The sequence below is a fragment of the Octopus bimaculoides genome, chromosome 4, assembly GCF_001194135.2.
Source record: "Octopus bimaculoides isolate UCB-OBI-ISO-001 chromosome 4, ASM119413v2, whole genome shotgun sequence".
In the NCBI taxonomy this organism is placed as follows: domain Eukaryota; kingdom Metazoa; phylum Mollusca; class Cephalopoda; order Octopoda; family Octopodidae; genus Octopus; species Octopus bimaculoides.
The window spans coordinates 7,350,273-7,367,631 of record NC_068984.1 but is presented as its reverse complement, the minus strand read 5'-3'; the positions used below and the strand labels follow the sequence as shown (position 1 = coordinate 7,367,631).

At 35.7% G+C, this 17,359-nt stretch overlaps 1 protein-coding gene across 4 annotated transcripts in view; it reads left to right on the top strand.

Annotated features, from left to right (window-relative positions):
* Window positions 1-17,359, top strand: part of LOC106870405 (cadherin EGF LAG seven-pass G-type receptor 1) — a 535,294-nt gene that overhangs the window by 399,849 nt on the left and 118,086 nt on the right. For all 4 annotated transcript variants that reach the window (XM_014916457.2, XM_052966877.1, XM_052966875.1 and 1 more), the window contains one exon: window positions 14,353-14,476. In XM_014916457.2, coding sequence (XP_014771943.1) covers window positions 14,353-14,476 — 124 coding nt within the window. The remainder of the gene's footprint in view (window positions 1-14,352; window positions 14,477-17,359) is intronic.

The following is a 17,359-nucleotide window of genomic DNA, read 5'->3' as shown; positions in this document are numbered from 1 at the left end:
TCTCTCTCTCTCTCTCTCTCTCTCTCTCTCTCTCTCTCTCTCTCTCTCTCTCTCTCTGATAATTATTGCGTTCTTGACGCAGCAAGTCCAGAAGAGATGTTACGTCAGGATATATACTGCAGCAACTGGCCTGTCAACAGTGTATGTACATTAAGTATGATACATAGATTGCTATTTTACACTATTTTGATGTTTGAGTCAATATATTATTAATAATAGATGATAAAAATGTTTATAAACCATCAGAATTTCATGTTTTTCGTTTATGTTCTTCCCATTTCTCCTGGTATAACCCCGGCTTGTTTCTTTATTCTGCTGGTGTTTCCTTTTCCAAAGATTGTGTCATTCAGAAATTGTCATTGTGTTGCATAATGTATTCCGCCAATTACGGCTTTACCTGTGTGACATTGGCATGTGTTGTGAAGGCTCAGTTTTATATATATATACATATTTGTGTTATTATTGTTGTTATTAATATTATTATTGTGGTTGTTGTTGTTAGTGATACCGTTTGTCGACATCGTGAAAAAAAATCTCTTGCTATTGACTTTCATGTAGTTTGGTGCGATTTAGTAAATCTTCTTGGGTAGATGTATAAGTAAAGTGTGTTGTGAGCATTTGTGCTTGTTTAAAGAATGATATCCTTCATTAGTGCAATATTACTTCGACTTTCTAGATGTGCTTTACCAATTTCTTACCCCAGCAGAGAACCAACTGCAGACCTGTTAGCATGGGATATTTTTGTTGATTAAAATATATTATTAATTTTTCTGAAAACAGCTCAACTTGCTTAAGGAACGGAAGTGTTTGAAAGATGAAAATATTCAACGGGAAGTAAATAATGAAAAATTTAAGTATATTGATCATAAACTAATATATGCTAAAAATAAATTCATATAAATAATATGTATCGTTTATTATATACGGCTGACATCTTTAATTCAATGATTTCTTTTATTTTTCCCTCGTGTCCTAGAACTAAATACAAAGCCACTCATTTTGTTAAAGGGGGACTCTCAATTAAATCAACCACACTATTTAACTGACATCATATTTTATCGACCATCGGAAAGACGAAAGACGGAATCTGTCGTAGCAGTATATGAACCCTAAATGCAAAGGGAGGTAACTAAATATCGCAGCGTGCTAGATCAGATACTCTACCAAGTTTGCCAGTAAACTCGTCATGTAAACATCAACAGAATTGAGTTTGGCGTCAGTTACAGGGAATCTGGCAGGATATTCTCAAATTTGATATCAAATTTGGCATCTCAAGGATACAGTGTCTGATTTCAAATCCCACGACTTAACATGTCTTCACGTTTCCACCAGAAGTAGGATTAAGTACCAAATAATTATGCAGAATCGATCAAAGCTGATAAATTAGGAATTCTTTCAAAATTAATAAAAATAATAATATACGTAATTCGAAAACGAAAAAAAGACTAATTACCTTTAGAGAAAATAGAGGAAATCTCGAAGGCTAAATAGCTGCGAAAACAGCTTAGAAAATCGGTTAAAAATCCTAAGAAAATCGGTTAAATATCTTAAGAAGACGGAAAAAAGTGGCTAGCAAGCCACTTCAGAGAATCGAAGTTCTTTACCTCTCAGTTCTCTGTAGCGGTTTACTAACCACTTTGTTCCGCACTCTAAAGATCTTTCTGAGTTATTTCAAAGCTATTGCACGTTCAAGTTCTCTCTATTTTCTGTAAAATACCAACTTACTCGGCGCTTCTAAGTTTGTTTATAATAATTAGCTTTATATATTTCTTGCACAAAAGCCCGGTGCAACATAGACTAACAATTATTGATGTTTATTTCTGACCTTTGTGCTGGAAATATATAAAAGTTATTAAACTTTTGTCTTTATCAAAAGGCCTCAAGCAAGCTTCAACGTTTTTCTTTCATTACAGCTGTGAGAAAGATTGCTTTTACTCAATAATAAAATCCAAACTATTGTAATTTTTAGATCTTAATAATACATATATATTTCTATACCCCTTAGACCAATGTCAGTGGTCTTGGGCTTTTACAATTTAGCAAGTCAGTAACCTCAGGCTGACATTTCACATAAATATTTAAATAAAAGGGAATTTTCAAAAATACATATTCCAACGAGTATTTTTCGATTTTGAGCGATGTCATGGGGGTAGTGTTCTTTAGTTTGTCTTATTTTTTATAGTTTTTTTTTTTTTTTTTGCTTTGATCAGGTTTATTTTCTTAGCAATTATTGAATTATTGAACTTACGGATATAGATCCCTGGACAACCCGCATATATGGCTATCGTTGCGAGTGTGTAGATATGCGTGACTGTGTGTATCTGTAAGCATTTGTATATTTATACACACACACACACACACACATATATATGCACACAAACATAGCCATACATACATACATATATATACATATATTATACACACATATATTAATACATATATATTAAATATATATATATATATATATATATATATAGTTAAAACCCTTAGAGCTGTATAGAAGCACATTATTTTCAATTACTGTCACGGTGTATGGAAATGTGTTTCCTTGCAGTTCTAAGAGTTTTAACTCTTATTTCGCAAGTAGTATAGGTGCTACGCAGTACCGTCAGTCACAATTAGTGCCAATTGAATTTTTCCTTTTTCGTAAATACACACACGCACGCACACACACATCCACGCACACACACACACACACACACACATATACACATTCTGTATGATGTTTTAATACAGAAAATGAAGAGAACAATGCAGAAACGCATGCGTCATAAGATTCAATGACGTCATTCACGCACTCAAAAAAATGTTGTTTTCACACATATTTAGGTGAATATTTTCGTGGGACTATATCCACAGCAAAAGATATTATCATGTCCAAATACATTCCAATGTGTTAAATATGACTTCATACGAATGTATTTTATTCAACTCTGCTTCGAGTGACATTCATTCTCTTTCACACTCTCTCTTTCTCGTTTTCACATTCTCTCTCTCTCTCTCTCCATATGTTCGCGCGTGTATGTGTTTATAGTTAGAAGTTTTTCGTAGTGTACAGTGCAATATATTAACAATGGTTTAAAGTTTGTCAGAAGTGATGAAGGTATCTTTTCTTTACAGTCATTCATATAAAGATATGAATTTTTACTAAGGAATTTTTACTAAGGAAATGCTGGAATAATGCTTAAATCCGTTTAAGCATTATTATAGCTTATAACGTTTTTTGTGTGTTTTTGCCTGGTGTCAGACAGAAGCAAACGCGAAAAACAAGATAAATCGATTTAAACAGTATTCTATCTTTTCCCTAGAAAAATGCAGACCCTTTTCTTTCTGTAAAGGAATAAAGAAAGAATAAATACGTCCATCACTTTTGATAACTATTTTTATCATTATATGTATACACACACATAGACATATATATACATGTGTGTATATCTGTATATATACACACATATACCCATGTGTGTGTGTGTGTGTTTGTGTGCGCGCGCGCATGTGTCCATACATATAGCCGTATCTGTTTAATTTATGTATAATCCGTTGGGTAAGTTTGTGTATAAGTGCGTGTGTCTGCGAGTTCTTGCGTATTTCAGTTGCAAGGTTATAGTTCCGAACCGTGGTTGTCTCATAATGATTGTCTCTTCGCTGATGCTGGAACAATCCATAAATTCCTACTTAAAACCGATTCTGTTTATGCAACAGATGAACTACAATGAGAGATTGAAATCTGTGAAGTTCTATTTCTTGGAACGAAAATGGCAAGGATCTATTACCATTTATATTTCTCATTTCCAATTTTTGCCCTAAAATGTTTAGAAAATTTCCCAACATGGCGCCAATGTGTAGTTCTAAAAATTCCAGTTTCTCTCTCCTGGGTGAAAACAAGGCGCTGCTCCGATTATTTGGGTTTTAACAAGACACAGCACTTGCATGTTTGTCCCCAAGATACAAAAGGCATGCATTGAGTAGATAACACTTTCAAAATCCTTGTAACCAACTTACTGCTGGGTAGCCAGAGAATTATTGAATGAACCTATTAACTACAGCAAAACGCTCACACACACACAACAAGAACAACAACAGCAACACAAGTAGGCATTGCACCTGATAAAACTACGCTCACACACACAAAGTCTATTAGATGAACAAAAAGCATACTAACGATAAAATAGATGAAAACATAATAAATAACCCCAGAAATCAGAGAACAATTGTTCTTTTCTTTTTACAACAAACTGTAAACTAACACAGATAAAATATTGCGATAATACGAAAACTAATCTACTTGTCAAGATATGATAATTTTTGCATCTCTTGTTTTATGTATCACACGTTCTTCATAACAACATAAAGATCTAAACAACTTCCCAAAATGAATTTGTCAACAATAAGCGCGAAGTTGTGAAACAGCGGTAGAGCAATTAATGGCGATTGTGGTATATAAATTCGAGTGTAAACATTAAAATTGTAAGCTTTATGATTTCACTTCGTGCTAGATAACCATGTACTTAACTAGGAGTAAATGCAACACAACACAACATAATATAAACTTTAGTCAAAAAAATATCTCTACATTATAGAATTCCCCATAAAAATGACGGTTAACGGGGTAATACTTATGACATATTTTAATAAACAGACGACTTACACGAGCTACATACGAACATTAATATCTAAAAATTATCTAAACATAACATGTTAGTTGCTGACTAGGTCATCTTCTAGATATTACCGTGCCTCTTTATACATGTTTAAAATTTTACCTGAGGATGGTGCATTTATGCTATGAAGTAAGCTATGAATGCATGAATAAAATGCTACCGAAACAGCTGTAGTAAATTTTAAATCATATTTGTGTTCTTATAAAAGATATAAATATAAACGCAGGGAGAAAATTCAAATTCCAGCGGTAAATGTCTGCATAAATCTCATTTGCCTAAAATGTTAAATCGAAGTATCAACAGAGACGAATGTCACTTCCTCATAATGATAAGTCTATGGAGGTGTAGAAGCTTTCTAGGTGGAATTGAGAACAGCAAGTTCCTTAATTCTATCTTTAAACAATCTAAAATGGAGGACTCGTATTAAAATACGAAAAAAAGACACTTTGATAAAAAAGATGAACTAAATACAATGTTTTCAATAAGGCCTGTGTAAACAAAAATCATGCTCACAAATATAAAAATATTTTATTACGCATTTACATTTGGTCTGCCAGATTTTTTACGTGAATTTGTGCGTTCAAACACATTTTATTATATTTCGTGAAGATCATTAGATAAAAGAAAAAGCCCAGTCTTGTTTTCTTCGTAAAGAAGTAAAAAAAGATCCAGTGCGTGAGTTTATTATTGGCATAATGACCCTCCCAAGATACCACGAAACAGCTATACTTGTCAATAACACTTTTAATAAGCGTAAAACTGTACGACAGAATTCCAGACAAGATTCCTCGTATGCCATATGTTCAGGATATGATAAGTGCTAAAGAAATATTTAGATAAATTAACTCAATTATTCTTAGTCTTTCACAATATGCAGGTGTATCTTACATTGCGAATTCCATACAATTTATATAAATGAGATAAGCACCATCTGCAAAAGAAAATTCTCTGAATATATGCAGCAAGATTAATATCTCAACCTGATGAAATATATCCACAACCCACAGGAAATCATGGAGACCCGTAATCCCAGTAATTATGTTTACGTACAACTGAAATACAATAAAATGAAACCGGGAAATATTCAAACAATCCCCTGCTAATCTCCGTGGTAAAAACACAAACATGGACGATGCGCTTCAAAACTTATTCCATCCGAAATATAACCGATGCTCCAATATAACCGATGCTCAATAGGAAAGTTGAACAAGTTTTGTGTGTTTTAAAACATAAATATTACAATATGTAAGAGTGGGTCCTAACTATACGGAGTCAGAAACTGATATAGGCACAAAATGAGCCCCTAATTTTTCCAGTATTGATGAGACATTTTATTCCTGTATCTATACAGGAGACAGTAAATGTATAGAAACAGATCATCTCCAACTCATGATATTTCATTACAGATAGATAGATAGATAGATAGATAGATAGATAGGTAGATAGATAGATAGATAGATAGATAGATTGATAGATAGATAGATAGATAGATAGATAGATAGATAGATAGATAGATAGATAGATAGATAGATAGATAGATCTAAATAGCATAACCTTATCGAACAATCCATACCGAAGAGACAGACACAGTATGTGTTTCTCCGAAGAACTTTTAGAGATCTTAGAAGAAACCAATAAAGCAGACAATATCTTTATCTTTAAGACTGAGTCTTTGTTTACCAAAGTGCTAGTGGCAGATCGAACAGAACTATACTTTTTAAGAAATGTATACAAACACCCCAACACATAAACCGCCCACGATATCATAAGACATAATTAATCTCCATGTATACAAGAGTTCTTCAACCAAGCAGTTATTACACTTGAAATTTTATGAACACTGATAATCTTATAAGCATCCGCAAATATATATTTATATATGTTTTATATGCATATATACAATGCATCTAATGTTTGTTTTTACATATGCAAACATGCGTAGAGCTTTTTGCGTATTTTAGCCTAAGGTTGCCGTTGGTGTATATATTTCAGTTCGAGATTTCAATATATTTGTATCTGAGATTGATTTGGTACATATAACAGATGAAATGGTTGCGTATTTTAAAGATATTCTGTTATGAAGTCAAAGATTCTTCCCTGCCACAACTAAAAATGTTTATCTTCCATTAACAGAACTACCATATTTCATACTATGATTGTTTCAAAGATGGAATGTTCTAGATAATTTAACTGGCATTAAACTATGAAATCTCTTGTTAACAGGTCAGTAAGAATATCAGACAGTCTGGCTTCTAGTGTCTGGCCTTTTTACTATTTTTTCCGTGTGGAATGAATAGAAATAAAACTGCATGCATACGTAGTCCGGTTTCTTCTTAATATTCATAAAATCGATGCATAATGTTAAACACTCGAATTAAGCATTTGGAGATGGAATTTTCAGCTCGCGAAGAATTAGAATGTGAAGAAATATTTGTTAATCTTTTGACATAACTCTTTTATGAACGGAGATACAGAAATGTGTATGTTTTTTGTGAAAAGTTATAAGAGGGGAAAGTCGGCGGCAGAAGAAGATAGAGAGATGCGTCGCTCAATAAAAATTGCTTTGTTTCTAAGAAACGTTAATAATATTTTCCAAAATTTATGTGTCCATGAATATATTGACGAGTATTGTAAGATATAACAGATTTTAGAGTTGTGTTCGTTGCAATATAATCTATTTTTGATTGTATTGCATGGTGTTGTATTCGAATCAACTTTTGTTAATAAAAGGCTTAAAGAGAATGTTAACATAATTAAACAATACAATATCTTTTAATTATCAGAGGGGGGAAAAAAAGGAAATATTTTCTTCCTTATTGTCATCAAGAAACAATGTTCTTGTTTTCAGTTAGTAACGCTTTCAAGCAATAATGTCAAATTTTTCAGCTAATAATATCAGCTATTCACATCTGTTAAAAAGAAATTCTTCAAAGCTCATCATTTTGAATAATGCTCCTTGCTTTAAAATATGTGTTAAATTCAATCGTTTCCGGTAATTTTGTTCGTTGCTTCCTATTCTTGCACACATTTTATTATTGTAAGCGAAGCTACTGTAATGGGAAAGATTCATCTCCAGGAACTTCAGCATATTTTATCACAGTCACATTATTGAGGTTAAAATCTATTGTTTGGTTAACATCCAACCAACTAGCTAGAAAGAGATATCATATATATATATATATATATATATATATATATATATATATATATATATATATGTGTGTGTATATCAAAACACTCTTTACCGCATTATATAAGGACAGAACACATCAACTCACGTAGGAACACACACGTATAGCTATCGAGATGACCATAGTCTGCATGTCATTGATAATGAGATGTCTTCTTCACCAGGAAGAAGTTTATCTGGGGCTAAACAATCTCACCGAAGATTGAAATGTTCCATCGATTTGTTTCTCGTTGAACTGCTTTAGTAAACTTGTTTCAACTGCCATTTTTTTTTTTTAATACGGTAGATGCTTGAAACAGCAGCCATTTTGAAAGCAATATTTTCACTTCAAATAAGGCACATAAATAGTCAAAACACCACTTATTTGCTTCTCCCTTTGGAAATAGTACATAAATGGTTAGCGTCCAAGTTCTTTATCACTTTAAGTAGGATACATGAATAGTTAATATATAACTTCTTGCGGGTTGTTTATTGATGTCCTTCAAATGTGATGGTCATCAGCGGATTTGGTGGAAATTAACACAGCCTGTCCGAACCATCTCAGTTAACGCTTGTATAATATGGATTCAATTTTGCTGCTGTTGGTTTTATGTCACATTTCTATAGTCGGAATCTTATCTGACCAAGTAACAGAGGGTTTTATGTTCATAACTCTCTCCCTCATCAGATGATTCAAAGGATTCTTCAGAGACGCTTACAATTAAAGCCCTCCAGGGTCGTGCGGTGTCAACTACACGTGCTTTATATCTCACACGCATATAGGAGTATGAAAGTACAATTTATCCAGCAAACGAGAAGCTTGGTATGAAGATGGCAGAGACGGTTGTTTAGAAAGACCCGCTGTTTTAGCTTTCTGAAAAATGTACAGAGACCTGTCTGAAGCAGTTTAGAATCTTTTCGTCCAGTTTTTAATCTTGGAAAATGTTACTGCATCAATTTCTCAATTAGAACGATGTGTCTAGCTGTTGAGCTATATTTTCTCTAAGAATTGCGGAAATAATTTCAAGTTATATTTAGTTATATCTGAATCCATAAACTGTACTTATTTCCTATAAATTCAATAAATTCCAATCAATTTTACAGCGATCCAAGAGATTGATCTTATGCTAGATTCTTCTTATCATTTTGTTATTCTGTTTTCTTTGCGTTTGAATAATATTGAGTAAAAAGTTGAAATGTTATCAACTTCTAATTCGGCCATAGTTTTGATACGATTCCATAGAGAGAAAAAATCAGACACAAAATATGTATATTTTAAACATTGATTATTTTGAGATATTCACTTTAAAACATAGCTTTTGAAAGATGTCTTTTAGAGGAAGATTAAATCTTATTTACCCGATCAATCAAAAACTGTAAACTTTTGACTCGTCAGATATCACTGAAGCTCATGTTTTACACAATTTTATGTGGAGGAGTTTGGGGAAATCTGAGCTGAAGTCCGTCTCTGCAAAATATCCTCTTTCGAAGGATTTTTGTATCAGTTTTGCTGAGGAAGGTATATTTGGTAATTTAATTTTCAGTAATATCGGGAATTTTCCCTAGTTCGTAGTGCTATTCTATTTAAATAAGACTGCTGGATCGATTCAAAGATATATGGCTTGGCAACACTCAAAATATATCAGAGTTACAGATTAAAAACTTTTTTTTTCCAAACTTCAATCTAAACCAGATTTTGTCTGTGGACCCCTATCATTCCTCCTTTATTCTACTGGACCGCCGTAGCCGTATTCTGTATATAAAAAAACACTACGTTATTATAAGGAATTGTTTGAAAGATTTGAAATATTTTATGTATTCAGAAGGTATATCCCAATTTATTGCCCATAAACTTAAACAACAAAATTTTATATGAACCGGCAAGGGTCATGTGATATCAGATTTGATCGAGTTATGTTTTAATATTCTATTCTGATCCAATCTTACGTGTTTCTAAAGCCATGTCTTATGTCCTCTGATCCTATACTCTTGAACTCTTTATACACACGCATAGAAGGAATCACGGTGATCAGATTTATCACTCTCTCCTTCATTACTGCTTCATAACCGCAAATGTTTTCTGATGAACAAGCATTTTCCCCCTCAGATGGCAAGGTCATGGGTAGGTTACTTTGAAGCTAAACATCACAGAATATCGGAATTTTGGGAGCTACTGGGTTAAACACAAATAATACCTTCTACTAATCGAAACTAGAATATCCAATTCCTAGAAATACCTCTTAGTTGTGAATTCTATCATGATGGTTTAATTAATAAATCTGGTGGACACCTTACTTGTAAGTAATTAGACAGCCGTAAAAATATCGCTACCATGTTATAAGAACGTCTATGTTATTAACAATATGGTATAACAAAACTATTATGTCTAGTCTCTGTGGATATCATGGAAATTAATATTAAGTCGTTCATCATAGCTAGATTAATATCTTGTGTGTTTTATGGCGGAAAAAAGAATTTCGCTCATATCATAATTGATTTTAGTTCATATGGTTTTAACTGTTAATAAAAGTGCATGATAAAAGTCTGTCTGTATATCGATTATTTTGTGACAAATCTTCTAGCCTGAGGGACAAAGTATATAGTAATTATTATATGAAGCTAAACGATTGTGGTATATAGCTTGATGTTTGGTGTAAACAGTGAATAGGAAATATTTCAAGATATCCAGTCAAAGAAGCTAATATAATGAGAAGCCTGATATGTCAATCTTTAAAATTGCAACATTACACTAGGTTTCGTGGAAGTATGATCGTCAGGTTATACAACGAACATTTCTATTTTGCTGACGTAATATAACGGAACCTCGTTTGAAATCTTAAGAAGAGCAGTAAGGGTTTTCAACATTTCCTCATAGTAATAGCCAACAACATCAACAGCAGCAGCAGCAACAACAACAAAAGCGAATAAAAATAATTATTATTTCAAATTTTTACCACTCGGGAAGTTTGGGGATGAGTCTATTACATCGACCCCAGTGTTCGACTGTTACTTATTTTATCGACCCCGAAAGGGATGAAAGGTAAAGTCGACCTCGGCGGAATTTGAACTCAGAACGTAGCGACAGACAAAATACCGCTAGACATTTCGCCCGGCGTCCTAACGATTTTGCCCGCTCACCGCCCTAATAATAATAATAATAATAATAATAATAATAATAAGTTCTTTTATTAGCCACAGGGGCTGACATTCAGATAACATTAAATGGCAGGATACAAACATAAAAGGCAACACAAGGCCAGACAAAGGGTTTTCATCGTGTAAACAATAAACAAATAAAAATTAAACAACGAAAACTCCCAATAGGGGACGCACTTTAACATACTCGTGGAAAAACCCACAAAAGCCCCGAGTACTTGGTCAATAGGGCAAGAGCCCTTCTTTAATTTTTTACAGGTTTATGTTCAGAATTAGTCTTTTCACGCTGACCATCCTTCCGACATTCACCCATCTTTCAACAAACTTGCTAGAAAGCAACATTTCCCTCTCCACCCTCAACTTCCCTTTCAAGTGAAACTTGAAAAAGTTGATGAGGGCTTGGCCAAAGAGGAAAGTGTCTGACTTTAGCCCTTTCAGACGAGTCCACTATACTACCTCTTTCGCTACAGCCACCAGACAAATAAAAGCTGCCTGTACCACCCAGACAAAGAAGAACGGCAGGGCGACCTTCACTATAGATGTAGCTGATAGCCGGGTCTGTCCTAAACGCGACTGCAGGTGTTCGACATAAACCCACAGGTCGGCAATACTCGGACACTGGTCGATGGCGTGTAAAACGGTCTCATCGTTCTGCGCACACCTCGGGCAGGTCCGTCTGACGGTACTACTGTGCCTGTAAAGTTTATCTCGAACAGGCAGCGCCCCTCGGTAGCATTGCCAGGGAAGGGATTTCTAGAAGTTATCCATAGGCCCAGGCCCGAAAGTTCTCCGAAACAGACCGGTTAGTTGATCTTCATCGAGGCCCAGAGTTTCCCCGAGAACGTCGTCACTCTTTCCATCCATTAACTCTCTACAGGACGCTAAAGTGGAACTACCACTGACCGCATTCTCTCGAACAATACTTTGTGCAAAACCAAAATTATGGGACCCTAATCATAACACCAACTTGAACTTCTAGCTTGTTGTGTCTTGAGGTCTCTGGGTGAGACTTGGAGTCAGCTTGTACAAATACAAAGCAAAAGTCAAACGTACAACAGCAATAATGGTTACCGAGAAAGAAATAATAAGGAAATATATAATTGAAGGTGCGAATGTGTGTTCTTTGTACAAGTATTTAATTAGAAGACAGACTTCTATTTAAAATCTTGCTCGGGCTCTCCTTTAATTCCATATATCTATGGTAAGAAGCAGTGTCTTATTCTTTTGTACAGCAGAATATGGAGAAAATATTTTAATAATAGATGCCCCGGGTCGTCGCTGCAATGAACACACTTGACAGCCATCTTTAAATCATATGAATAATATATTTTCACATGTGGAGGCGTATGTCATATAGAATATACTTGGAAGAAAATTACTTCCTTGTCTACCGAAAGTGTTTAGGCAATATACATGCATACATATATATATATACATTTATGTGTGTGTGTGTGTGTGTGTGTGCACGCGCGCGGACGTGTGTGTATCTTTATATATTTATGTATATACATCTTTATATCTTTATATATATACGCGCGCGCGCGCGAGCACACGTACGACGAGGTTTCATTTATTTACCAAGTCACAAAGTCGTTATTCAACAGCAACTGGCGAAGTTGCTATGGAAATTGTTAAGGTTTTGTAAAACCATTTAACATTCTCGATCGAAGCAAAATTATTTAGTAACTCAAGAATTTCCAAAGCATAGTAGAAGCGGTAAAATGTATTCAGAGATGAAGGGAAATTATGTAACAGTCTGTTTCACCAGAAACGTCGATACGGCTCGACGGTCTTGAAAGGACCGGTTGAAAGCATTGCCAACTGCGGCAGTCGTCCGGGGTTTATATGATTAGGAGTGGGAGACACATCATGTTTTGGATTTTTCGTACACAACAAGGAGGAAGATATTAAAATAAATTTTAAAAAAAACACAATTTTATTCTTTACAGAAATGTACTTGCATAGCAAGTGACCTGATCTGAGATCGTGTACTGAAACAAAAACAATTGCAGCGTGGAAATCATCTAAAAACCCACGCAAAAGCCGTTAGATTCACTTCAAAATTGTAATTTGATTTGTCAAAATGCAGCACGGAATTTTGTCAGTGATCAGGTCGCGGTCTCAAAGCGACGAAAATAGTTTGACAAATTAAATGTTGAAGTGAATCTAATGGTCTTGGTGTGTTTTTAAATGGCTTATAAACACCTTCCACGCTGTAATTGAATTTTATTCTTACACTTAATAAATTGTAATGAACACTTTACTTTTTTTACGTTTGCAGTGCAATTAACTCCTTGTTAACTTATCTTTTAAATTGCACGTATAAGGGCGCCGAAATCCAGTTTGTTCTGGATATAATATGATTGTCTCTGATTTTTAAATGATGTATATCGGGTCAGTTTTATGAACATTGAGAAATAATCTTAACGTGCAGGGTGCGACAAAAAATATCCCACATTTTACAGGTTGACAAATATTGGCTCCAATTATCAAAAGGCCTACAATTTCAGGTAAGTCGATTATATCGACCCCAATGTTTAACTGGTACTTATTTTATCAACCCCAAAAGATGAAAGATAAAGATGATCTCGACGGAATTTGAAATCAGAACACAAAAACGGACGAAATGCCGCTAAACATTTTGTCCGTTACGCTAACGATTCTGCCCGCTCACCGCCATTTTAATAAACAATATTGATTTCAAATGTCGGCACATTTCGAGAGAGCCGAATTAATCGATTACATCGATTCCAATGTTAAACAGGTACTTAGTTTATCGACCCAAAATTGACGAACGGCTAAGTCGTCCTCGACGGAATTTAAACTCAGAACGCAAAGATCGAAGAGATATCACTAAGCATTTCGGCAGGCGTGCTAACAATTCTATCAGCTCGACGCCGTATACAGGTTGACAAAATATTTCAGCAATAGTCGTTTCGTCTGCACCAGTTCCGAGAGCCAAACACAAATGATAAAACGTAACATGAAGACACCATTTTCATCTACTTAACTCCGCTCGTTAGTATTACAGTGAAAGTGAAAGAGTGGGAGTTTTTTCTTGGCACACCCTGTAACATATTTCATTTCGCAAAACCTTGACTATTAACTTTTCAATTCAGATATTTTCAAAACCAAATAAGAAAAAAAAGACTTAAAAAACAGCAGGAATTACCACAATAATAAAGAAGAATTACAGCTATAATTTTATTTCGCAATTTATTTCAGATTTATACTTTAAAATTTTTTCTATATAATAAATGTTATTTCGTTTTCTATATTCTAATGTTAATAACATTTATCCTTCCGCTTCTAGCTATCGCATATATATATATATATGTTTCTAAATAATGACATCTGCTATTTCAGGGGTGAAAAAAACCGCTGGTTAAGGGATAACTGCTACATCATCCGTGATCATTTTCGTTCTGGGGTCTGTGCCTGCCATATGCAAGGAGTTTATGCAATTACAACAGACATGTACAACGACAATGTAAGTATTCCTCGACCAAATTTCGTTTCAAATTCTTCCAAGAAGATTCCTCTGACAAGCGATTTGATTAATGTCCTGTTTAATTAAGAAATTGCTAAAACCGTAATATCTGAGAGAGAATGGTTGAGTAACTTGCTGCATCTCATTGATGTCCGTGACTTTTTCGTCGTTGTTGTTGTTGTTGTTGTTGATGTTGTTATTGTTGTTGTTGTTGTCATCTATAGATCTGCATGCTTAATGCATATTAGGAGTAACAACAACACCAGCAGTATCATCGTCATCATTATTATTGTCATCATCGTGATTATCACCACCACCACCACCACCACCACCACCACCACCAGCATCATCATCATCCTCATTACTACCACCACCACCACCACCACCGCCGCCAAAACCACCACTACCATATATTGGCAAGTATAAGCAGGAAACGAACCGAGATGGAATAATGTATATTAGAGAATACACACACACAACATACACACACAACATACACACACATGCGCACGACATACACACACATGCACACACATTCTCATTGTCTAATTACAATTATTATAATCATAATTGGTAAAGATTGTGATGAATAGTAAATTCTGTCGTCCCCAGAGAATGGTGTCTGGACGTTGCTTTTGGTTTTTCTTGTAAAACAACGCTACAGTTGGAATCTATGTCGTCTCCAGTTGTCTAACTCACTTCCTACCAATTCCTATTTAAACCCTTCGCTTCTTATGGAACATAGACCCTTCACGGCTTTTCTCCACTCTTCTCGACTCTGAGACAGCTTTCTACTTCTTTGCCCTTAGATACCCGCTGTTCAGCTCTGTCTCAGCTCTGTCACATAATCCCGCCATCAGCATCCATTTAGAGCATCCTCTTTTCCACCTCCCTTGTTGGTTCCAGATCAGAGCCTGACGTGTATTGGTAGGCTGTTGGCTTCCTTTCTGATTTTCCCACCTGGCACCATGTTTCCCTAAAGTAACTACTTCCTCTCCCGGCTCTCATTCGCTTTGAATTGTCATCGATTCTTCTGTAACTTTGCTTCTTTTGTTCTAGGTAGGAGTCTTGGCCCCCACGTACACACATTTTTATCTCTAGGAGGAGGTGGTCCATGTTACTTTGCCCTTTATACTTTGACCTTTAGCCTATATCCTTTGACCTTTGCAGCATGGAAGATTCTACCAGGTGCTTGCACTTCGATGGCACAGCTCTCAGAACCATTGAGGCATACACGCCCCCTACATCGCACCAAGGACTGGATCCTGTGTTGGCACTCACGACTACAACTTAATAGAAAATTTGTCAGTTTTACAAAAACGGTTTAAAGAATAAAAGAATAAATAAATAAATAAATTTGCTTTTAAAATCTTGGGGCGCGGTGGGGGTGGAATTACATTGTAATGAACTAAACCCATCAGGTTGTACAACATTATCTATTTCTCTGAAAGATCTTTGGTGGAGTGGGATATTCAATAAGCAGTCTTTGAGTAATATATTAAAAGTATCTTGGTGAAGGGACAGCGCAGCTTTTAACAGGCCCGGAACCGACATCAACATCGGCAGCAGGGGAAAATGTCACAACAGCAAAATGCATTCGTAAATTTGGGCCCCTAAATATTTCAAATGGTAATTTCAGTTAAATGAGCTAAATAAGCTGTTCTCATAACGTTACTATAAGTTTATGGTCGATACAGTAAAAAGGACCAATCGCTCCTCGGTACATTGCTGTATGTCTATATTAACTACAGTTACCAGTGGAGGCGCAATGGCCCATTGGTTAGGGCAGCGGACTCGCAGTCGTAGGATCGCGGTTTCGATTCCCAAACCGGTCGTTGTGAGTGTTTATTGAGCAAAAACACATAAAGTTCCACGAGGCTGCGGTAGGGGATAGTGGCGAACTTTGTTGTACTATTTCACCAAAACTTTCGCTCACTCTTTTTTCCTGTTTCTGTTGTACCTGTATTTCAAAGGGGGCCAGCCTTGTCACACTCTGAATCTCCCCGAGAACTACGTTAAGGGTACACGTGTCTGTGGAGTGCTCAGCCACTTGCACGTTAATTTCACGAGCAGGCTGTTCCGTTGATCGGACCAAATGGAACACTCATCGTCGTAACTGACGGAATGCCAACAACAATTACCACGAAGGTGTGTGGCTATGTTGTTAGGTCATGAGTTCGATACCCTGCAGCACATTTTGTCCTTGGACAAGACACTTGAATTTCACATTGCTCCAGTACATTCCGCTGGCAAAAATGCTTATTACCTGTACTTCAAAGGGCCAGCTTTCTCGCATTCTGTGTCACGCTGAATTTCCCGCATGTTTGTGGAGTGCTCAACCACTTACACGTTAATTTCACGAGCAGGCTGTTCCATTGATCAGATCAACTGATCGTCGTCGTAACCGACGGAGTGTTAATTTCGTTACCACACACAAGTCTGCGCTCGCTAACACAAGTAAGTGGAAACTCGCCACAGTTGAACGGACAACAGGAGAAATCTCCACAGAAAGAGTTCCCGTCAAGCAAGTTTCCGTTTCCGCCCGTTGGTTCCATGACACTCAGGAGGTGTCAAGCTGATCCGGATCTTGTCTCCTAGGTGTCCTCCTACACTTTCCGAGATGTTATCTTTAGTGGTGAGAATATAAATAGGGGGCTTCGGGTGACCTTATTTCCTTGATCTGTAGTATATAACTATTCGGTCACAAAGAACATGCTCTATATCAGTGGTTCCCAACCTGTTGGCCGCGGACCCCTGCTGGCTAGCAAAGGTAGTATTGGGGGTCCGTGAACGAAATTCTAAATTTCATATACGTGTGTGTGTATGTGTGTGTGTGTGTATGTGTGTGTGTGTATGTGTGTGTGTATGTGTATGTGTATATAT